The 15,934-nt window shown below is 39.5% G+C and overlaps 1 protein-coding gene across 3 annotated transcripts in view; it reads right to left on the minus strand.

Moving 5' to 3' along the window:
• The window catches only part of NOL4 (nucleolar protein 4), a 192,735-nt gene that overhangs the window by 29,030 nt on the left and 147,771 nt on the right, over nucleotides 1-15,934 (minus strand). For 2 of the 3 annotated variants that reach the window (XM_089517246.1, XM_089517248.1), the window contains exons 7-8: nucleotides 6,656-6,835; nucleotides 5,745-5,936 (exon numbers count right to left, since the gene is read on the minus strand). In XM_089517246.1, the coding sequence (XP_089373372.1) occupies nucleotides 5,745-5,936; nucleotides 6,656-6,835 (372 nt within the window). The remainder of the gene's footprint in view (nucleotides 1-5,744; nucleotides 5,937-6,655; nucleotides 6,836-15,934) is intronic. The other variant, XM_089517247.1, reaches the window with a different exon arrangement.

The raw sequence follows: 15,934 nt of genomic DNA on the forward strand, positions 1-15,934 counted from the left end.
CTTCCCTAACAGTCATCCTCTAGCATTTGGCGGGGGGGGGGAGAGATGGTCCAAGGCAGGCAGGAGCATTTTTAACGCCCACACAGTCCCATCGCGCTAGGTTACCTCAACGCTGGAGGTGTAAGGAGGAAGCTTCTCTGGCCGGCGTTCCTGGGCTGTGAGACATAGTTTTTGTTGCCCTCTCAGTCCAAATATCTCTGTCTTGAACAACTCTGGTTTTGGAGAGGTGATGAGTGTGGCAAGAAGAGTCCTCTGCTGCCTGAATTGCTCTTCTGCCTTTGAAGGCTCTGGAGAGATGGTGGAGGCAGAGTCAGGGCACAATGTCCTGATGACACACCCCTGACTCTGCCCTCCCCAAGAGTGTCCTGATGCCGCACACCACTCCAGATGGCACGTGGCATCAGGGTGCACCTCTGCCGCTGTGTCCAGATGACACAATCCTAAGCCCTAAGCCACCGCACTCTCTCTAGCTGTTTATACTATTCTCTTTTTATTAGGCATGTAGGAGTTCAAGCCAGCTTGGTGGCTGAAAAGTCAGAGGTCTATGAGTTTCCTATGTGCGTGGGGCCAGTTTCCCAATTATGTGTGAAGTTTGCCCCTGTGATGTGCTTTAGGTTTAAGGGCAGAAGAAAATGCATGCCACATGTCTGGAAGCAGAGCTATTCTGGTCAGTCAAGATGTGGTCATGGAGGGGTTGGTTCAATCAGGTCAGAGCTTAGAATATTAGCATCAACACTTATTAATTTTAGTGAGTTCCACTCATTATTCGGTTATCATTGCAAAAAGGAGCAAAAAACTTCCAAGGTCTTTTATGTTCATTATGCAAATAGATATTCAGTTCCTCCTGGCACAGCATGGGAAGGTAGCTGTGCTGAGGAGAAATGGGAAGCTGTTATATCTCACCCAAATTTCCTGTTCTGTGCTTTTTATATTTCAATGCAAATCTACAGCGCTATATAAATAATAATAATAATAATAATAATAATAAATTGCCTGTCTCTACACCAGAACCCCACTTTTATGCAAAATCTTCCAGAAATGCAAATAATAGCTAATTTATGACAACACTTTCCTGTACTTTTAAATAAATCCATAACTTTGATATCAAATGACTGATCACAAATAAGGGCAGAAGAACACCAAAATAGCAAATCAAAACTCACACTATTCATTATGCCAAAGAAGAAGGAGGAAGGAGCGGGAAGGGGGGGAGAAAAGAAAGAAAAGTCAAGTCTAAGGGGCATATTAAGTCAATGTTAAAACAAAATGTGAAGTTGTTTCTGATCATTATTCGAAAGTCTCCTCACTCTGGTTTATTATTAAGGATTTATGGATGGGTTGTCCATGGGCCCAGCCTTTGTCTTATTGGCCTGTGCAACCCTCCCCAGTTGCTTTGATTGTGACATGTTCATGGTGGCAGATTGATACAGTCCTAAAGTTACTTTTTGGTTGATGGTGATGGAAAATGAAAATATATAGATATATGAAATAGCATATCAGTTTGAGAGAAATCAAGATACAGCTATAGTCTCGAATCATATTATTCTTATTCTTTAACCTATTACATGGGTCATATCTGAACAGCAGATTGGGTCTTCTGGTTAAAGCTGATAAAGACTATCAATAGTTTTCATCTTTGTTAGCATTTTCACACTGTAAGAGATATTTATCTGCAGAAAAGCACCAAAAGTATTTTTGCAGTTCACTGGAAAGCAGAAATGATCCACAGATATAAGAGATCTATTTTTTCATTAGCAAACAAAATATCAACCACCTGCAATTTTAGATTGTATATCTTGTCAGTTGCAAAGGAATATTCTCCAAAGTAACATGGGAGGCCCTTATCTCAGAAGATATTGAAGTGCTAGTATTGTCAATAGTGTCCATACTATTGACAGAAACTAGATATTTCTTCAGCCATAGATAATGGTCATAAAATATGGTCACCAGAACATGTTTTTTTTCCTTAGATAGGAAAAAATAACAGAATACATTTTTTGAAGTCCACCAGAGCAGACTGTCACATTTTTAGTCATCTTCTCTCTTCCATCAGGGATCTTAAGTATTTCTTGTAAGGTGGGCAGTTACTAATGAAAAAGAAGTCATTTATGAAGAACCATATTTCTGCTGGTGCTCATGAAGGGAGAGAATCATGAGGCAGCTATTTGAAAGCTAGAGGTTATTTATCAGTTCAGATCATGTAGATCAAGGATAGGTTACTTGAAAATGTGGTGGCTCAGTGGTTAAGATGCTGACTCTTGATGATTGCAAGATCGGCAGGCTGGCAGTTTGAAGCCCAGGCACCAAGTGGCAGAGTGAGCTCCCATCACTAGTCCCTGCTTCTGCCAATGTAACAGTTTGAAAGCATGTAAAAGTACAAGTAGATAAATAGGTACCACTTTGGTGGAAAGGCGTTCTGTGCAGTCGTGCAATCGTGCAGGCCACGTGATCACAGAGCTGTCTGTGACAACGCTGGCTCTTTGGATTAGTAATGGAGGTGAGCACCACTCCCTAAGTCAGTCACAATTAACAAACTTGTCAAGGGAAAACTTGTATCTTTAGCCCTCCCTGTAGATGCTCATGATTAGGTAAGCAACTCTTTAGAACAACAGAATAGAAAGTCTTCATGTCCCAAGGATGCACTGCAGTTCACTTAGTGCTGCCAAACCTTGGTCTTTGCTTATTGTATGGCAGCAGGCTGGTATCCCAAGAGCTTATGGTATGGCAGCAGGCTGGTATCCCAAGAGCCTTGATCTGCTTTGCTTCACTGTTGTTATTGTAATATAGTTCATGAATAAAACCCTGGATAAAAAAGTAACACATATTTTGATCTCAGTAGCCCTTTGGGTGACTATGCAGTGTGTGTGTCCCAAAAACCACGACCAAAGGTTATTAGAGTCTTGGAGTTCACGTGGAAAGAGCTGAGTAAAACATCATTTGTGTGAGAAGCAGTCAACAAAGCAGGGGGCACAGTTACACTCATCATAGTAGCATCTGAAAACAAACTACTATAATATGCCCTTGTAAGCTTAGGGCGTTTCCAGACTGGCCTGTAAGGCCAGCCTGGGGGCAGAGTCGGGGCACAGCGTCCTGATGACACATGCCTGACTCTGCACTCCCCCAGAGTGCCCTGATGCCGCACACTGCTCCAGATGGCACATGCCAAAAGGGGCGCCATATAACTGTGCCGCAGCAGCTATGGTGCTCTTTCAAGGGTGCAAAAAGGACCCGCTTTTTGCAGCTCTTTTTTGTGGCCTTGGAAGGCCGGATCAGGGTCACAGCATGACATTGCTGTGGCTCTAATCCAGTGCAAAAAGAGGCGGTTGGAGGCTACCCCTTTCGGGCGGTCTGTAGAGCCTCAAAGTCAGGAAATTAACTGCCTGTTTGGTAAAGAGACCTTAAGTCATCCCACTAATTATTCTATCTATTTCAGGGGGTGGAGAACAATTTGATGGACTGCACCTTTCATCAGTTTTGCCAGCACACCCAAAGGAAAAAATGGTTGTACTTGCAGAGCAACAACATCTCAAGGGATGCATATTCTTTGTCATAGCTTTATGGTTTCATTACAGGCCAATTCCTTTTCATCAGCCTCAGTGATATGGCTCCACTTAGGTAAAACTACTGCCTTACTATTCCACTTACAATTACTTGCAGTGAAACTACTCCACCCTTTTGGGATCATTTATGTTTGCAGTTATTCATAAAGCCATTGAAAACTTATCAAAACTAGACAATTGCACAAAAGACATTTATTGACTATCTTAGTCCAAAAAATGTAAATCGGGTATAGTGACAATGATTCTTCAGTAACTCAACATGTCTCATATATTCAAATAATTCAACATATCTTATATATTTAAATCTTGGAATGCGAATTACACAAATTGTTTCTGCTCCCTTTGAATCTATATTTTCCTTGTACATAAGCAACCCTGATGTTTTGTTAAGCAATTCAAATGTACATAATGTGTAAAATTGCACAAATACAGCTTTCTTGCCTTTACACTTTCTTTCCCTAAGCTAGCAATTTTACAGACAAATAAAGTTTTGGAACAAATAAATGGACACAGAAGGAAGGAAGGAAGGAAGGAAGGAAGGAAGGAAGGAAGGAAGGAAGGAAGGAAGGAAGGACTTTTGTAATAAAACATGCAGGTTTGATGTATTTCTTAAAATAACAGTTAAAAAGTAGATGATATTTGGAAATTATGAAGGAAAGGGTTTTTTTGGTTTTTTTTTTATAAAAATGCTGAGAGTAATAATAATCTGTTATAGGGCTTTTCTTCTCATTTATAACAACTTAATATGTGTATGGTATAATCAAAAGTACTTTTGTGCTCAATTAAATCAAAATGTGGGGCTAAATCCAATTGTTATTTCCAACTAGAGAAGGCCTAATAAATGAGTGGAACTTGCTAAATCAACACCAGTGTAATTCTAATTGGTTCAGTGGATTCACTTGGAAATCACAATTGGATTTAGCTCATTTGTTGTTGCTGCTGTGTACCTTCAAGTTGTTTCCAGCTTATGGGTACCCTAAGATGAACCTATCATGGGGTTTTCTTGGCAAGGTTCTTCAGAGGGAGGTTGCCATCACCATCCTCTGAGGCTGACAGAGTGTGACTTGCCCAATGGGTTTTCATGGCTGAGCTGGGATTAAAATCCTGATCTCCAGAGTTATGGTTTAGCTCATGGTTGTATCAAAACAATCCCACACTTACTTAGCTACTTGATTGACTGATTTGTTAGTTCTTTCTCAAAGAAATTAGGAAGGCTGAAAAAGCTCCCAGTGATATTTACATAGTATATATGTGTGTGTGTGTGTGTGTGTGTGTATATATATATAAGTGTGTGTGTGTGTGTGTGTGTGTGTGTGTATATATATATATATATGAGAATCTGCTTTGTTTAAGTGCCAAAAAGCACAACAAAACCTTAAAATCAACACTGCTGTGCTCATGTTGAGTGTGTGCTGGCCATAATTAATTTTCTATAAAATGCCAGACTTGTGTGTGAATGAAGCCTGAATGTCATTAAAAACTCTGCAACTGTTTTTCTGTTTTGATAGAGTACACAGAATGCTGCCTAGCAAATAAATGCCATAGCAATTTTGGCAACCAGGAATAATTAATAGGCTCATTCTGGATACAAGCAGATTACTTCTCATATTGACTCGCTCAGTACCAAAAGCTAAATCTATATTTCCTGCTGCTGCGTAAGGAAATATGCACATTGCACTGATTAGATTAATGGACTTGTCAACATATTTGGGAAAGAGAGGACTGGATCTGTTCCCTTTTCACCTAAGAAATATCACTAAGTAGGCATGGGTAGTATGCATGCAGGTAGAGTTGCAGGGATGCAGCCTATTGCTATACACTGCTATTTCCTTATAATCTCTGGATTCAGGCCAGTAGGACAGACCAGTAGGTGTCTGGATGACTACAAAAACATGAACAAAAACCTGCATGTAGCTCTATTTATAGTTTATCTTGCTGTTTGTTTTTGATTAACTTATATTAGACATAACTGTAAGCTATATTCTCCAAGTAATTTCAAATGTATTTAACAAAAGGAAGGGAGAATCCAGGTAGTATGAAAGAAGGGAGAATAACTTCTGACCTGACATTACCAAAAAATGCAAATAAAAAGAGACACTAAAATGAAAACAAAATAGTGTCATGGATTTACATATGGGGGTTTTTTTGATGGAAACTAGGGCTGGGTTTTAGATCAAAACTCACCATCTCAAAACCACTCCTTTTCATCCGCCTGCAGGACTTGAGGTAAGTACGTATACGTTTTCTGGCACGCTCTTGGTACTCAGGGAATTGTCGCCTGCATGAGTCAATGATAGCCTGGATCTTTTCTTTGGGCTGCTTAGAGATTGGGACCATTCGGTCCAAGTTTTCATCTACAAACAGCCTGACAAACATCTGTTGGCAAGAGGGAGACAGAGGAGAAGGATTTGGAGGGGTGCTTGCTTCTCTTTCTAAGCTTCCTGTCTCAGTTACAGATAGGAAGACTTTTTTCTTGGTTGGTTTGTTTTAACACAGTGAAGAGAGCTTTTTCATGGAAAGTCAGAAATATTAAGCAAACAAGGATTTTATATTAGGGTTGACAAAAAAAGACAAGAAAAGGTTAGACTAGTGTATAGAAATTGTGAGGGAAATAAAACACAGATTATAGAAATAGGTACTACATTATGTCGATTATTAACAATGCACTATGGCTGCTACGTTGTGTTCTGAACTCTTGATTTCTTCCTCTTCTGCTGCTGTGAACAATCCTTTCATGTGTTGTCATGCAAAATTATATAAATTTGAAAAATAATAGAAAATGGCTGATCACTGGAACATTCTTTAGTGACTCTGTGCAAGCCTCCCCCACTGTCTCCAAACACTAAGAAAACATGCACACACACAAACACAAACACAAAAAACAAACTGCTGAGATATCTCTTTAAACCACCACATTTGGTGAACCTACATTTGGTGCAGAGGCAAATGTTTTAACATGTTTATGAAAAGGCAAAGTTCTCCTTATAAAAATAAAATTAATATACTTTATTTTATTGTCACATCTACTATTAAACAAAAGCCTCAGACAAAGAAATGAAATTCAACCCGGCATAATAAAGCACCGTACAACTCACATTAAAAGCTTTCAGACGTTCAGCTTCTACTCCATCAGACTCATTAACCTTCTCAGCATCTTCATGATCATCATGGTCATCTTCGTCTTCCTCTCCACGGTTTAGAGAGAGATCTTCAACACCCCTGTCCATGCTTTCATTCTTTCCAGAATCATAGCTTGAATAGCTATGGGCAGGTGACTAGGAAGAAAAGAAGCCATTTTGTAAAAGGTGCCCAGGGAGACCATCAGTCTTACTCTTGAAAAACATACTAGATTCTTATTGGATTAGTTGAATTGCACTGGTGATCAGGACTTCTTTTGTAGAGAGCTTCTGATCAAAGCAGAAGGCAAATGAACAATTTATGTATATGCTTGATTTACAAATACATGATTTAGGCCTAACATCAGAAGAAGAGAGCTGATGTGATTCAGCAGAGAGAACATTGATTTGGACCTGTAAGAACCAATTTAGTGTTCCAGCTTTAGCAAGAAATCAAAGTACAGCCTCAGGCAGCTTAGGCAGCTTTTTTCAGTGTCTAGCAGTTCTTCTGTTCTTAATGCCATGTGGTTTTATTACAGTTTGATCATTTTGCCTCCAAGATATTCTCATTCTGTGTAGGTTTCTTCCCTTCATGACTACCATGAGAAACTGTGTTGTATCCTGTGTACTAAAGAATAAGAGCCAGCATGGTGTGGTGATTTGCGTGTTAGACTCGGACACTGGGAAACCAGGATTCAAATCCCTCTTCGCCATAGAAACCCACTGGGTGATCTTGTGTATGTTGCACAGCCTCAGAGAAAAAGCAATCCCCCTCTGAACAAATTCTGCCAATGAAATTCTTTTTTCCCCTCATTACTTTTTATTATTTTATACAAATAAAACAACATAAATCATACATTTGCGATTCGTATATCCACATTATATAGCATTCATTACTTCCTTATTTTTCTTTCAAGCTTTTATACATACATTATTTTATTGTCAGCATCCTTTTTCCTTCCCTATCTTACCTCTCATGATGAAATATGAGAACTTAAATTGTCTTTTAACTTTCTTCATATCACCCTTTCAAATCTTAAATTCTCTTGTGGTGGTGTTTATACTACTCTTCCTCTCTAAATTTTATTAACCCAGATCATTCCAAAAACAAAGACTCCTTTATGTATCAAACAATATCACTGCGTAATTCATTTTCTTATCTTTCATAATTTTTTTCAGTGGTTCCCATATTTTATAAAAGTCTTCCATTGTACCCCGCCCCCCTTTAGCCTTTGGGTTAGATTATCCATTTCCATATAATCATATAATTTCAACAACCATTGTTCTTGAGTTGGAATTTCAAAACTTTTCCACTTATTTGCCAATGAAATTCTAATAGATTGCTTTAGGTTTGCCATAAGTCAGAAACTTGAAGGCACACAGTAACAACAAGAACAACAAAGACTTTTAGTACCAAATAAGATGTACCCTATTGTTTATATTTATTTTTTAATTTCTCATCCCTTTTACTATATGGTAAAACCAAAATGTACCTCAGATGTCAATTGTAATTTCCTCTAACTGACCATAAAATTTAGAGTTATGTTGTTGTTGTTGTTGTTGTTGTTGTTGTTGTTTTTAAAAAATCTGCATAGTTAAAATATTTGTGATATTGAAAACACTTTTTTTTCCTTAATAAAGTGGAAAAATGAAAAGGAAAGGTTGCTTTAAATCCAGCTATATTCCTTTTAGGATGCCAGTTGTGTAAATGCTAGGGTTCTGTAGACAGCCTTTTACATTGGGTTAGAGCCAAAGGTATCCATTCCCCAGGTGTGTTCTGCTCATTGAATGGCCATTTTCTTCTTCTCACATATCTTTGATCCAAACCACTACCATTTTGTAATGTCAAGTGTTTTTATGTTATTGTGTAATATCTATTGTTTTATAAATATAAATTTAGAGAACAGCCATTGAAGTTCCCAATCTCTGTGAGTATGCAGAACTGCAGACCGATGTTGCCTGGACACCTTTGCCCTAACCTCAGCTAGCCACTAAATAGACATGGATACATTTTGGAGTTCGGAGCCTGACTTCAGGGTGGGAACTGGGGAGGGGATTAGCTATCAGACAATGAGGTATTGAATACCACTTCCCACAATATCGCTAGCAAAGTGATGATTATTCATCATGGTTCGAATTGCTGATTTCTTGGTCCCTTTATTTGATTTATCTACAAGCCAAGAAATTTGTGCCACATGATTGCATAGGTGTGAGAATTTTGACATGGTTCATTTGCAAATGAAGAAAAGGGATGGGAAATTCCTTTCGAAGTTCATTGTTCTGAATTATTTCATTGTTTTATGTCAAAGCTCACAGCCATTGCAAAAACAACAGCAACACACAATTTCAACATCTCATTGGTAAGACAGATTTGCATGTGACTTGAGTGTGAAAATTAACACACTCTTGCACTCCTGAAGTTTTGTTGTAAAGATGCCATAAAACAATAAAACAATTTGGAACAACAAACTTTAAAAGAAATTTCGCACCCCTGATTGGAATGGGTGATGGCTGCCCTTTGTGAGGGACGAGACGCTGCAATTATTTCACACTTCTCATGCAGGGAGAACAATAACTTTATTGCCCACCATTCATTAGGCATGAGAAAAATTATTCTGTCATTTTACAACACTAAATCTCAGCCTCTACTGCCAAGACTCTGGTCCATGCCCTAGTGGTTTCGCGACTAGATTATTGTAACCTCCTCCTAACACATCCACTTGCCGCTTTGACCATGTTTCTCCTCTTTTCTCCTCCCTTCATTGGCTCCCCTTCCCCTTCTGCATCCAGTACAAGCTTTTGTTACTGACTTTGAAAGCCCTCCATGGGTTGGCCCCTCCTTACTTATCTGACCTTCTTTCTCCTTACATTCCTACTCGCACCCTCCGCTCTGGTAGTCAGGGTCTCCTGTCACAGTGTAGGACTACCACTGCCCCCTCCCGAATTCGTCCCTTCTCGCTTGCTGCCCCTTACTCCTGGAACCATCGTCCCCCACATGCACACCTCATCACTTCTCTACCCAGTTTCAAAACTGAATTATAGACTATATTGTTTAGAGAAGCATTCCCAGAGGTGAGCCCCTCTCTGACCCAGGAAGCCTCCTTTTAAGCATCCATCAAGAAGCCAAGCCCTTCCTCCAGTCCATCTGCCTTGGTCCAGGCCTTGGAGGTGGAGACGATCTGCTGGACCTGATCCTATTCCCCACCACCACTCCCTTCTCCTTTTGTGTCGTGTCTTCTTAGATTGTAAGCCTGAGGGCAGGGAACCGTCTGACTAAAAAATGTATGTACAGCGCTGTGTAAATTTACAGTGCTTTATAAATAAAGGTTAATAATAATAATAATAATAATAATAATAAAAAATATCACAAGGATGTTGTATGTTGCTAGAAACCCAGGTTACACCAATGTATGTCACCAACAGCATTCTAATCTCAGTCAGCTGATGCTGAGGGCTAGGCACAACTGCAAAGTGTTAAGAGGACAGTGCCATGCAACTTGCTCTGCCCCATAAAATTATCCATCAGATATATTGGAGGACATTGTCCTGTTCCAATGATGAAACAAGATCCAGTATCCTGCTCAGTCCATTTCTGCACTTGGAATCAAATCCGCCCTATTCAGCTTCTGCATATTTGCCTAAACAGACTGTGATTTTTCTTATGTGTTTTTCCCCTAAATATTATGTATTGAGTTTTGATATAGATGTAATGAGTGTTCATTGTTATACGGTGTAATTTAATTCATTAAATCCATGGCTCTGAATGAAGGAGATGAGAAGGACCTTTGTTATTGTTGTTTTTGTTATTGTTGTGTACCTTCAAATTGTTTCCAGCTTATGGTGATACTATGGCAAACCTTTCATGGGCTTTCTGGGTCTGAGAATGTGTGACTCATTCAAGATCACCCACTGGGTTACCATGGCAGAGCAGGCAATTGAAATCCTGATCTCCAGAATCGTAGTCCAGTTCTCAAACCATGCACCACTCTGGCTCTAACTAGTCATTATTTATCCATACAAGGAACTACACTTCAGTCTATGAAAGCTCATGCTGCCAACTTCTTCCTTTAGTTAGTCTCAAAGGTGCTACATGATCTCTCTACATACTGATTCTACAGACTAACATGACTATATCTTGAATTATCATCGTGATTAAACACATGTAGGGCCTGAACAGAAGGCCAAAATAAAGCCGCTTCAAGTCACTTTGGAGGTATGCTGTTTAAATGATGCATGCATCCTAAGAGGCCGAAAACTGCACCAAAGCCATGCTCCAGTCCTAAGGTCTGGAGCGCAGTTTTGGCGCAGCTTTTGGCCTCTTAGGACGCATGCATCATTTAAACAACACACCTCCAAAGTGACCCGAAGCAGCTTTATTTTGGCCTGTTTGTTCAGGCCCTTAGTTAAAAGGTGGAGGGGAGAGCTAGCTAGCTTTGCCCACATTGCCTATAGTTCCATTGCTCTGCTCTTGTGGAGAACAAGAAGTCTCAGAACTACTGAATAGTATAGATTTCTCATCAAGAATCCAGATCTTGAGAATGGAAGAATGTCTCAAGGTAAATGTTTTGCCTTAAGTTTCTAAATATTCAAAAAAAATATTTGAGGGGGTGGACTTGCTGTGTGTGTGTGTGTGTGTATGTGCACATGTGGCTAGAAATATATGGAGTAGATTTTATAAAAGTCTATTTTAGGCATAAATCAGGTTCAGGTGTTAATAAACTGCAAAATGATGCACTAGGGAAAGAAAGAAAATCACACATAAAATGATATGATTTGTAATCATCTAGTAAACAGACCTTGGGCAGTAGTTCATGAAAATATCAGTAGTGAAAAAAGCAAATGTGCTGTCATGAAATATTAGGAAATGGATTAAAAATAAAACAGCAAATATAAAACCATTATAGAAACGTGTGATGTATCTGCCTTTGGAACACCACATGTTTTTCTTGTTATCCTAAATCAAAAAGGATGTTGTAGGGTAGAAAAAGCACAAAAAAGAATCTTAAACAGTGGATGGCATACTAACTACTTTCTAAGCATTTTTGCAATAAAGTGGTCTAGAAATAATGCAAATGCATAGCAATAAATAAATAAATAAATAAAAGAAATTCACCACAGTACCATAGCAGTTGTTCTAAAGACCTTAAGATGTTTTTTTTTCTTTTTTTAAATTTTATTTATAGCAACAGCATCAAAGTTGTAGACAAATTTGTCATTTAAGGCTGAATTAAGGTGAAATGGGATCACCTGAGGATTTCAATACCTCTAGATGCAAAAGGGAGGAGGGGATGGAGGGAGGAAAGGGATTGGACACACCTACATCTAATGCCACAATCCATGTCATAAGCAAGATGCCCACAAATGAACCAAAACATACTGCCTCTTTATTGAGGTTTTTTTTTTTTTAAAGCGAAGAGGTTGTTCAAACAGTGGAGCAAAAAGAGATGACCATAAAGACTGCAATACTAAACAGCACAAATCACCCGCCTAGATGAGGCAAATCGCCTGAGGACTTGCCACCTCGGGACCTTCCAATTTTAATAATCTTTTATTGCTAAGCACCATCTATTCTTTAAACCACCTTAAACAGCAGGTGGCAAACTATATTTTCAAATTAAGTAAACCTAAATCTCCTCATTGCTGTGCATCTTGCAATATTTTAAATTTCACTCTTGATTTTTTCCTTTGCCATATAAACTTAGATAAGTCGCTCTGCCATTGTTTAAATGCTAAATCATTTGTCACAACTGATATTGATTGAAATAGAAATAACATTTTTGGTAACACATTCATTTTTATCACTGATACCCTCCCTAACATAGATAAATTTAAAATCTCCGATCTCTGAATATCCCTTTTGATGTCAGTTAACACAATTGTTTAGAAATAATGTACAGTTCGTATTTAGCATTCTGTGATACACTGTGACCCCATTCATGGTTTCAAAGTTTTCTTGGAGAGAGGACAAAGGAGAAAGAGTGGGAAAGATAGAGGGAAAGAGACAGGGAAGGAAAATCATGAGTGTAGCTTATGATAATGAATAGAAAGAGATAATGATAAAAAGAGGGTTCAGGAAAGAGGGAGAAGATAAATGTTGCCAGTGAAATTGCAGAGCAGGGAGAAGGAAATGGGAGATGGGGGAACTTACAGGTCACAGCACATGAAACCTTTTATACAAGAGAAACAAGAAGCAAAGAAAAAATAGTTAAGGTACCAAGACATGTTGGAGAATTGCCATGGAGAATATAAAATGAAAGCAAAAGAATATTTGATGAAAGGTTATGGTTTTCATGGTTCTCTTATTTACAGTTATTTGAAAGATTTAAGATGGATAAAAATATGGTTTTGAGAAAAATAAATCAGAGTTTGAATTGCAATTATATACAGTGATAAGCAGATGAATTTTTGTTACAATTGGATATGGAAAATTAACAAATAAAGGATTGTACAATAAAATGGGCTAAGAATTGTGGATATAATATACAAATGGAGCAATGGGAACCGATGTTGTTAAAGGGGTTGAAATTTACTTTATATTATGATCTTACTTTTATAATATAGATTTACTTTATGTTATGATAAGAACTATAAAGTGATGTATCACTGGTATATGACACCTGAAAAATTGTCTAAGATGTACAATTTTTGAATGTATGCTGGAAATGTGAACAAACTCCCTCAGAGTGTGGTGGAGTCTCCTTCCTTAGAGGTCTTCAAACAGAGGCTGGATGACCATCTGTCAGGGATGCTTTGATTTGGATTTCCTGCATGGCAGGGGGTTGGACTGGATGGCCCTTGCGGTCTCTTCCAACTCTATGATTCTATGATTCTATGATTCTATGACATATTATCATAAGTGGTGGATTTATGAAAAAGCTACAGAGTACTGGGTACAAATACAGAGAATTTTAAAGAATAATATACAATTAAAGTCTGGACTTTTTCTTCTGAGTGTGATGGATGATCAACTAGAAAGGAATTATAGAAGAATACTTCAATACATGGCTACAACTGCAAGATTATTATATATTCAGAAATGGAAGAATAATATATTCCCTACTAAAGAGGAATGATTGTTTAAAATGAGTGATTTTGCATAGACTGATAATTTGTCTATTTTGATTACAGAAAAATTGTTAGGAACTTTTTTGAAAGACTTGAAACACCTGATCAACTATTTGAGAAACAGTGTCAATTGATTTTGAAAATTAGTATGAGTTAAATTAATGGATGAAGTATAGCATCTACTCTGTAGAGAGTGAATAATAATAATAATAATAATAATAATAATAAATTTTATTTGTATGCCGCCCTTCCTTCGATCAGGGCGGCTCACAACAGTAAAAACAAACAGTTTCAAATACAGCTCAATAAAAACTACAGTAAAAGTACAATAAAAACATCCAATACACAATTATACAGCTCCAATCCAACAATAGAAAAAAGTCAAAAAAGCCCCATGACCCAACCTCTTGGCCACGAAAAGAGGAGGGAGGCCCGCAGGATATCTATTCGGGGAATGCCTGTTGGAATAGGAAGGTTTTTAAGTCCTTCCTAAATTGGGCCAGGGTGGTAGACGAGCGGAGCTCTGTGGGCAGCGCATTCCAAAGGGCTGGGGCAGCTGTGGAAAACGTCCTCCGCGAAGTGGAGGCTAACCTAGCCCCAGGCACCTTCAGTAGCTGCTGCCCAGTCGATCTGAGGGTGCGAGGCGGAATATACGGGGAGAGGCGGTCCTTTAGGTATCCTGGGCCCAAGCCATTTAGGAAATACCATAACCACAGAAAAGAGAGTTTAAGTCAAATATTGTACTACAAATATTGTAGTAGTATAATTTGTAGTTTATGTTTCATTTTTGTGTTTCTTTGTGTCTTATTTTATGGTATTTTATTTTGTGTTTCTTAGTGTGCATTATTCAATTTTTAGTTTATGCAGAATTTTCATTAAAAAGATTATCAGTATGTTAAAACACTACCATCACTATCACCATTAACATATTATTATATTTAAACCCCCCTCCCCAAACATTTGGTCATTTTAGTGCCATGATGATCATGAAGAAGATCACAATGATGATAACAGTGGAAGCAAGGGAGAATTGCACAATCTGGTTGTATAGAAAAAAAATGTGTCCCATGTAATTATTCAATAATGGGAGGAATCCTTTAAAAGCAGACTTTGCTTGGAAAATGTTGTTTGGTTGAATTTAAACTATCCTCTGTTGTTAAAAGCAGTTTTCGTGAAAACATTAAAACAGAAATGGGAAAAGTTTGAGTTGTTTTATTCAGATCAGACCATGGAAATTTTCCAAATATAGAAATATTTTCTCACTTCTTAGACTTTGTACTTATGATTCTACGATTCTATGTTTATTTTCATTGCTTGCTCAGAGCAACTTAAAATACAGTATTATGCTGAAGGGCATAATCAGTGACTTACTGGCTATGACAGTCCCAGGGGCCATCCCTTGTTCTTAGGTTTTGGTCCTGAAATTTCAGGGTCTGGGAAGCTTAGTCTGGGAACTTTATAGCCAAAAGCTTTGATGAACTCTTACATACCATGAAAAAAGAGAAAATTCATCTCCTCCCAAAAGATGACAAAATGACCTCTCTCAGCAGTCAGCCAGGGCAAGGAATGCAGTAGGGCAGGGGTCGGCAACCTCCAGCCCACGGGCCGGATCCAGCCCCCGGAGGCCTTCGTTGTGGCCCCCGGGGGCGGTTGTCGCCGTGCGAAAAAATAACGGCGCCCATAGCAGCAAAAAGCCACGCTGGGCGCCACCATTTTTTCGCCCAAACAAGGTTGCGCGAGACTTCGGCCTCCAGGAGGCCCAATGCGGCCGAGGGAGCCCTCAAAGAGGGCTCCGACGGCTGCATCGGGCCTCTGGAAGGCCCGCTGAAGCCGTCGGAGCCCTGTTCGAGGGCCCCGGCGATGGCATCGGGCCTCCTGGAGGCCCGATGCCGTCGCTGGCGCCCTCAAAGAGGGCTCCGACGGCCGCATCGGGCCTCTGGAAGGCCCGCTGAAGCCGCCGGAGCCCTGTTCAAGGGCCCCGGCGAGGGCATCGGGCCTCCTGGAGGCCCGATGCCGTCGCTGGCGCCCTCAAAGAGGGCTCCGATGGCCGCATCGGGCCTCTGGAAGGCCCAATGCCGCCGTTGCAGCCCTGTTTGAGGGCTCCGGCAGCGGCAGCGGGCCTCCTGGAGGCCCGATGCCGTCGGTGGTGCCCTCCAACAGGGCTCCAGCGGTGGCAGCGGGCCTCCAGGAGGC

This window comes from Sceloporus occidentalis, unplaced genomic scaffold (genome assembly GCF_023333645.1).
Source record: "Sceloporus occidentalis isolate IW3139 unplaced genomic scaffold, rSceOcc1.0.p SCAF_3, whole genome shotgun sequence".
NCBI classification, from domain to species: Eukaryota; Metazoa; Chordata; class Lepidosauria; order Squamata; family Phrynosomatidae; genus Sceloporus; species Sceloporus occidentalis.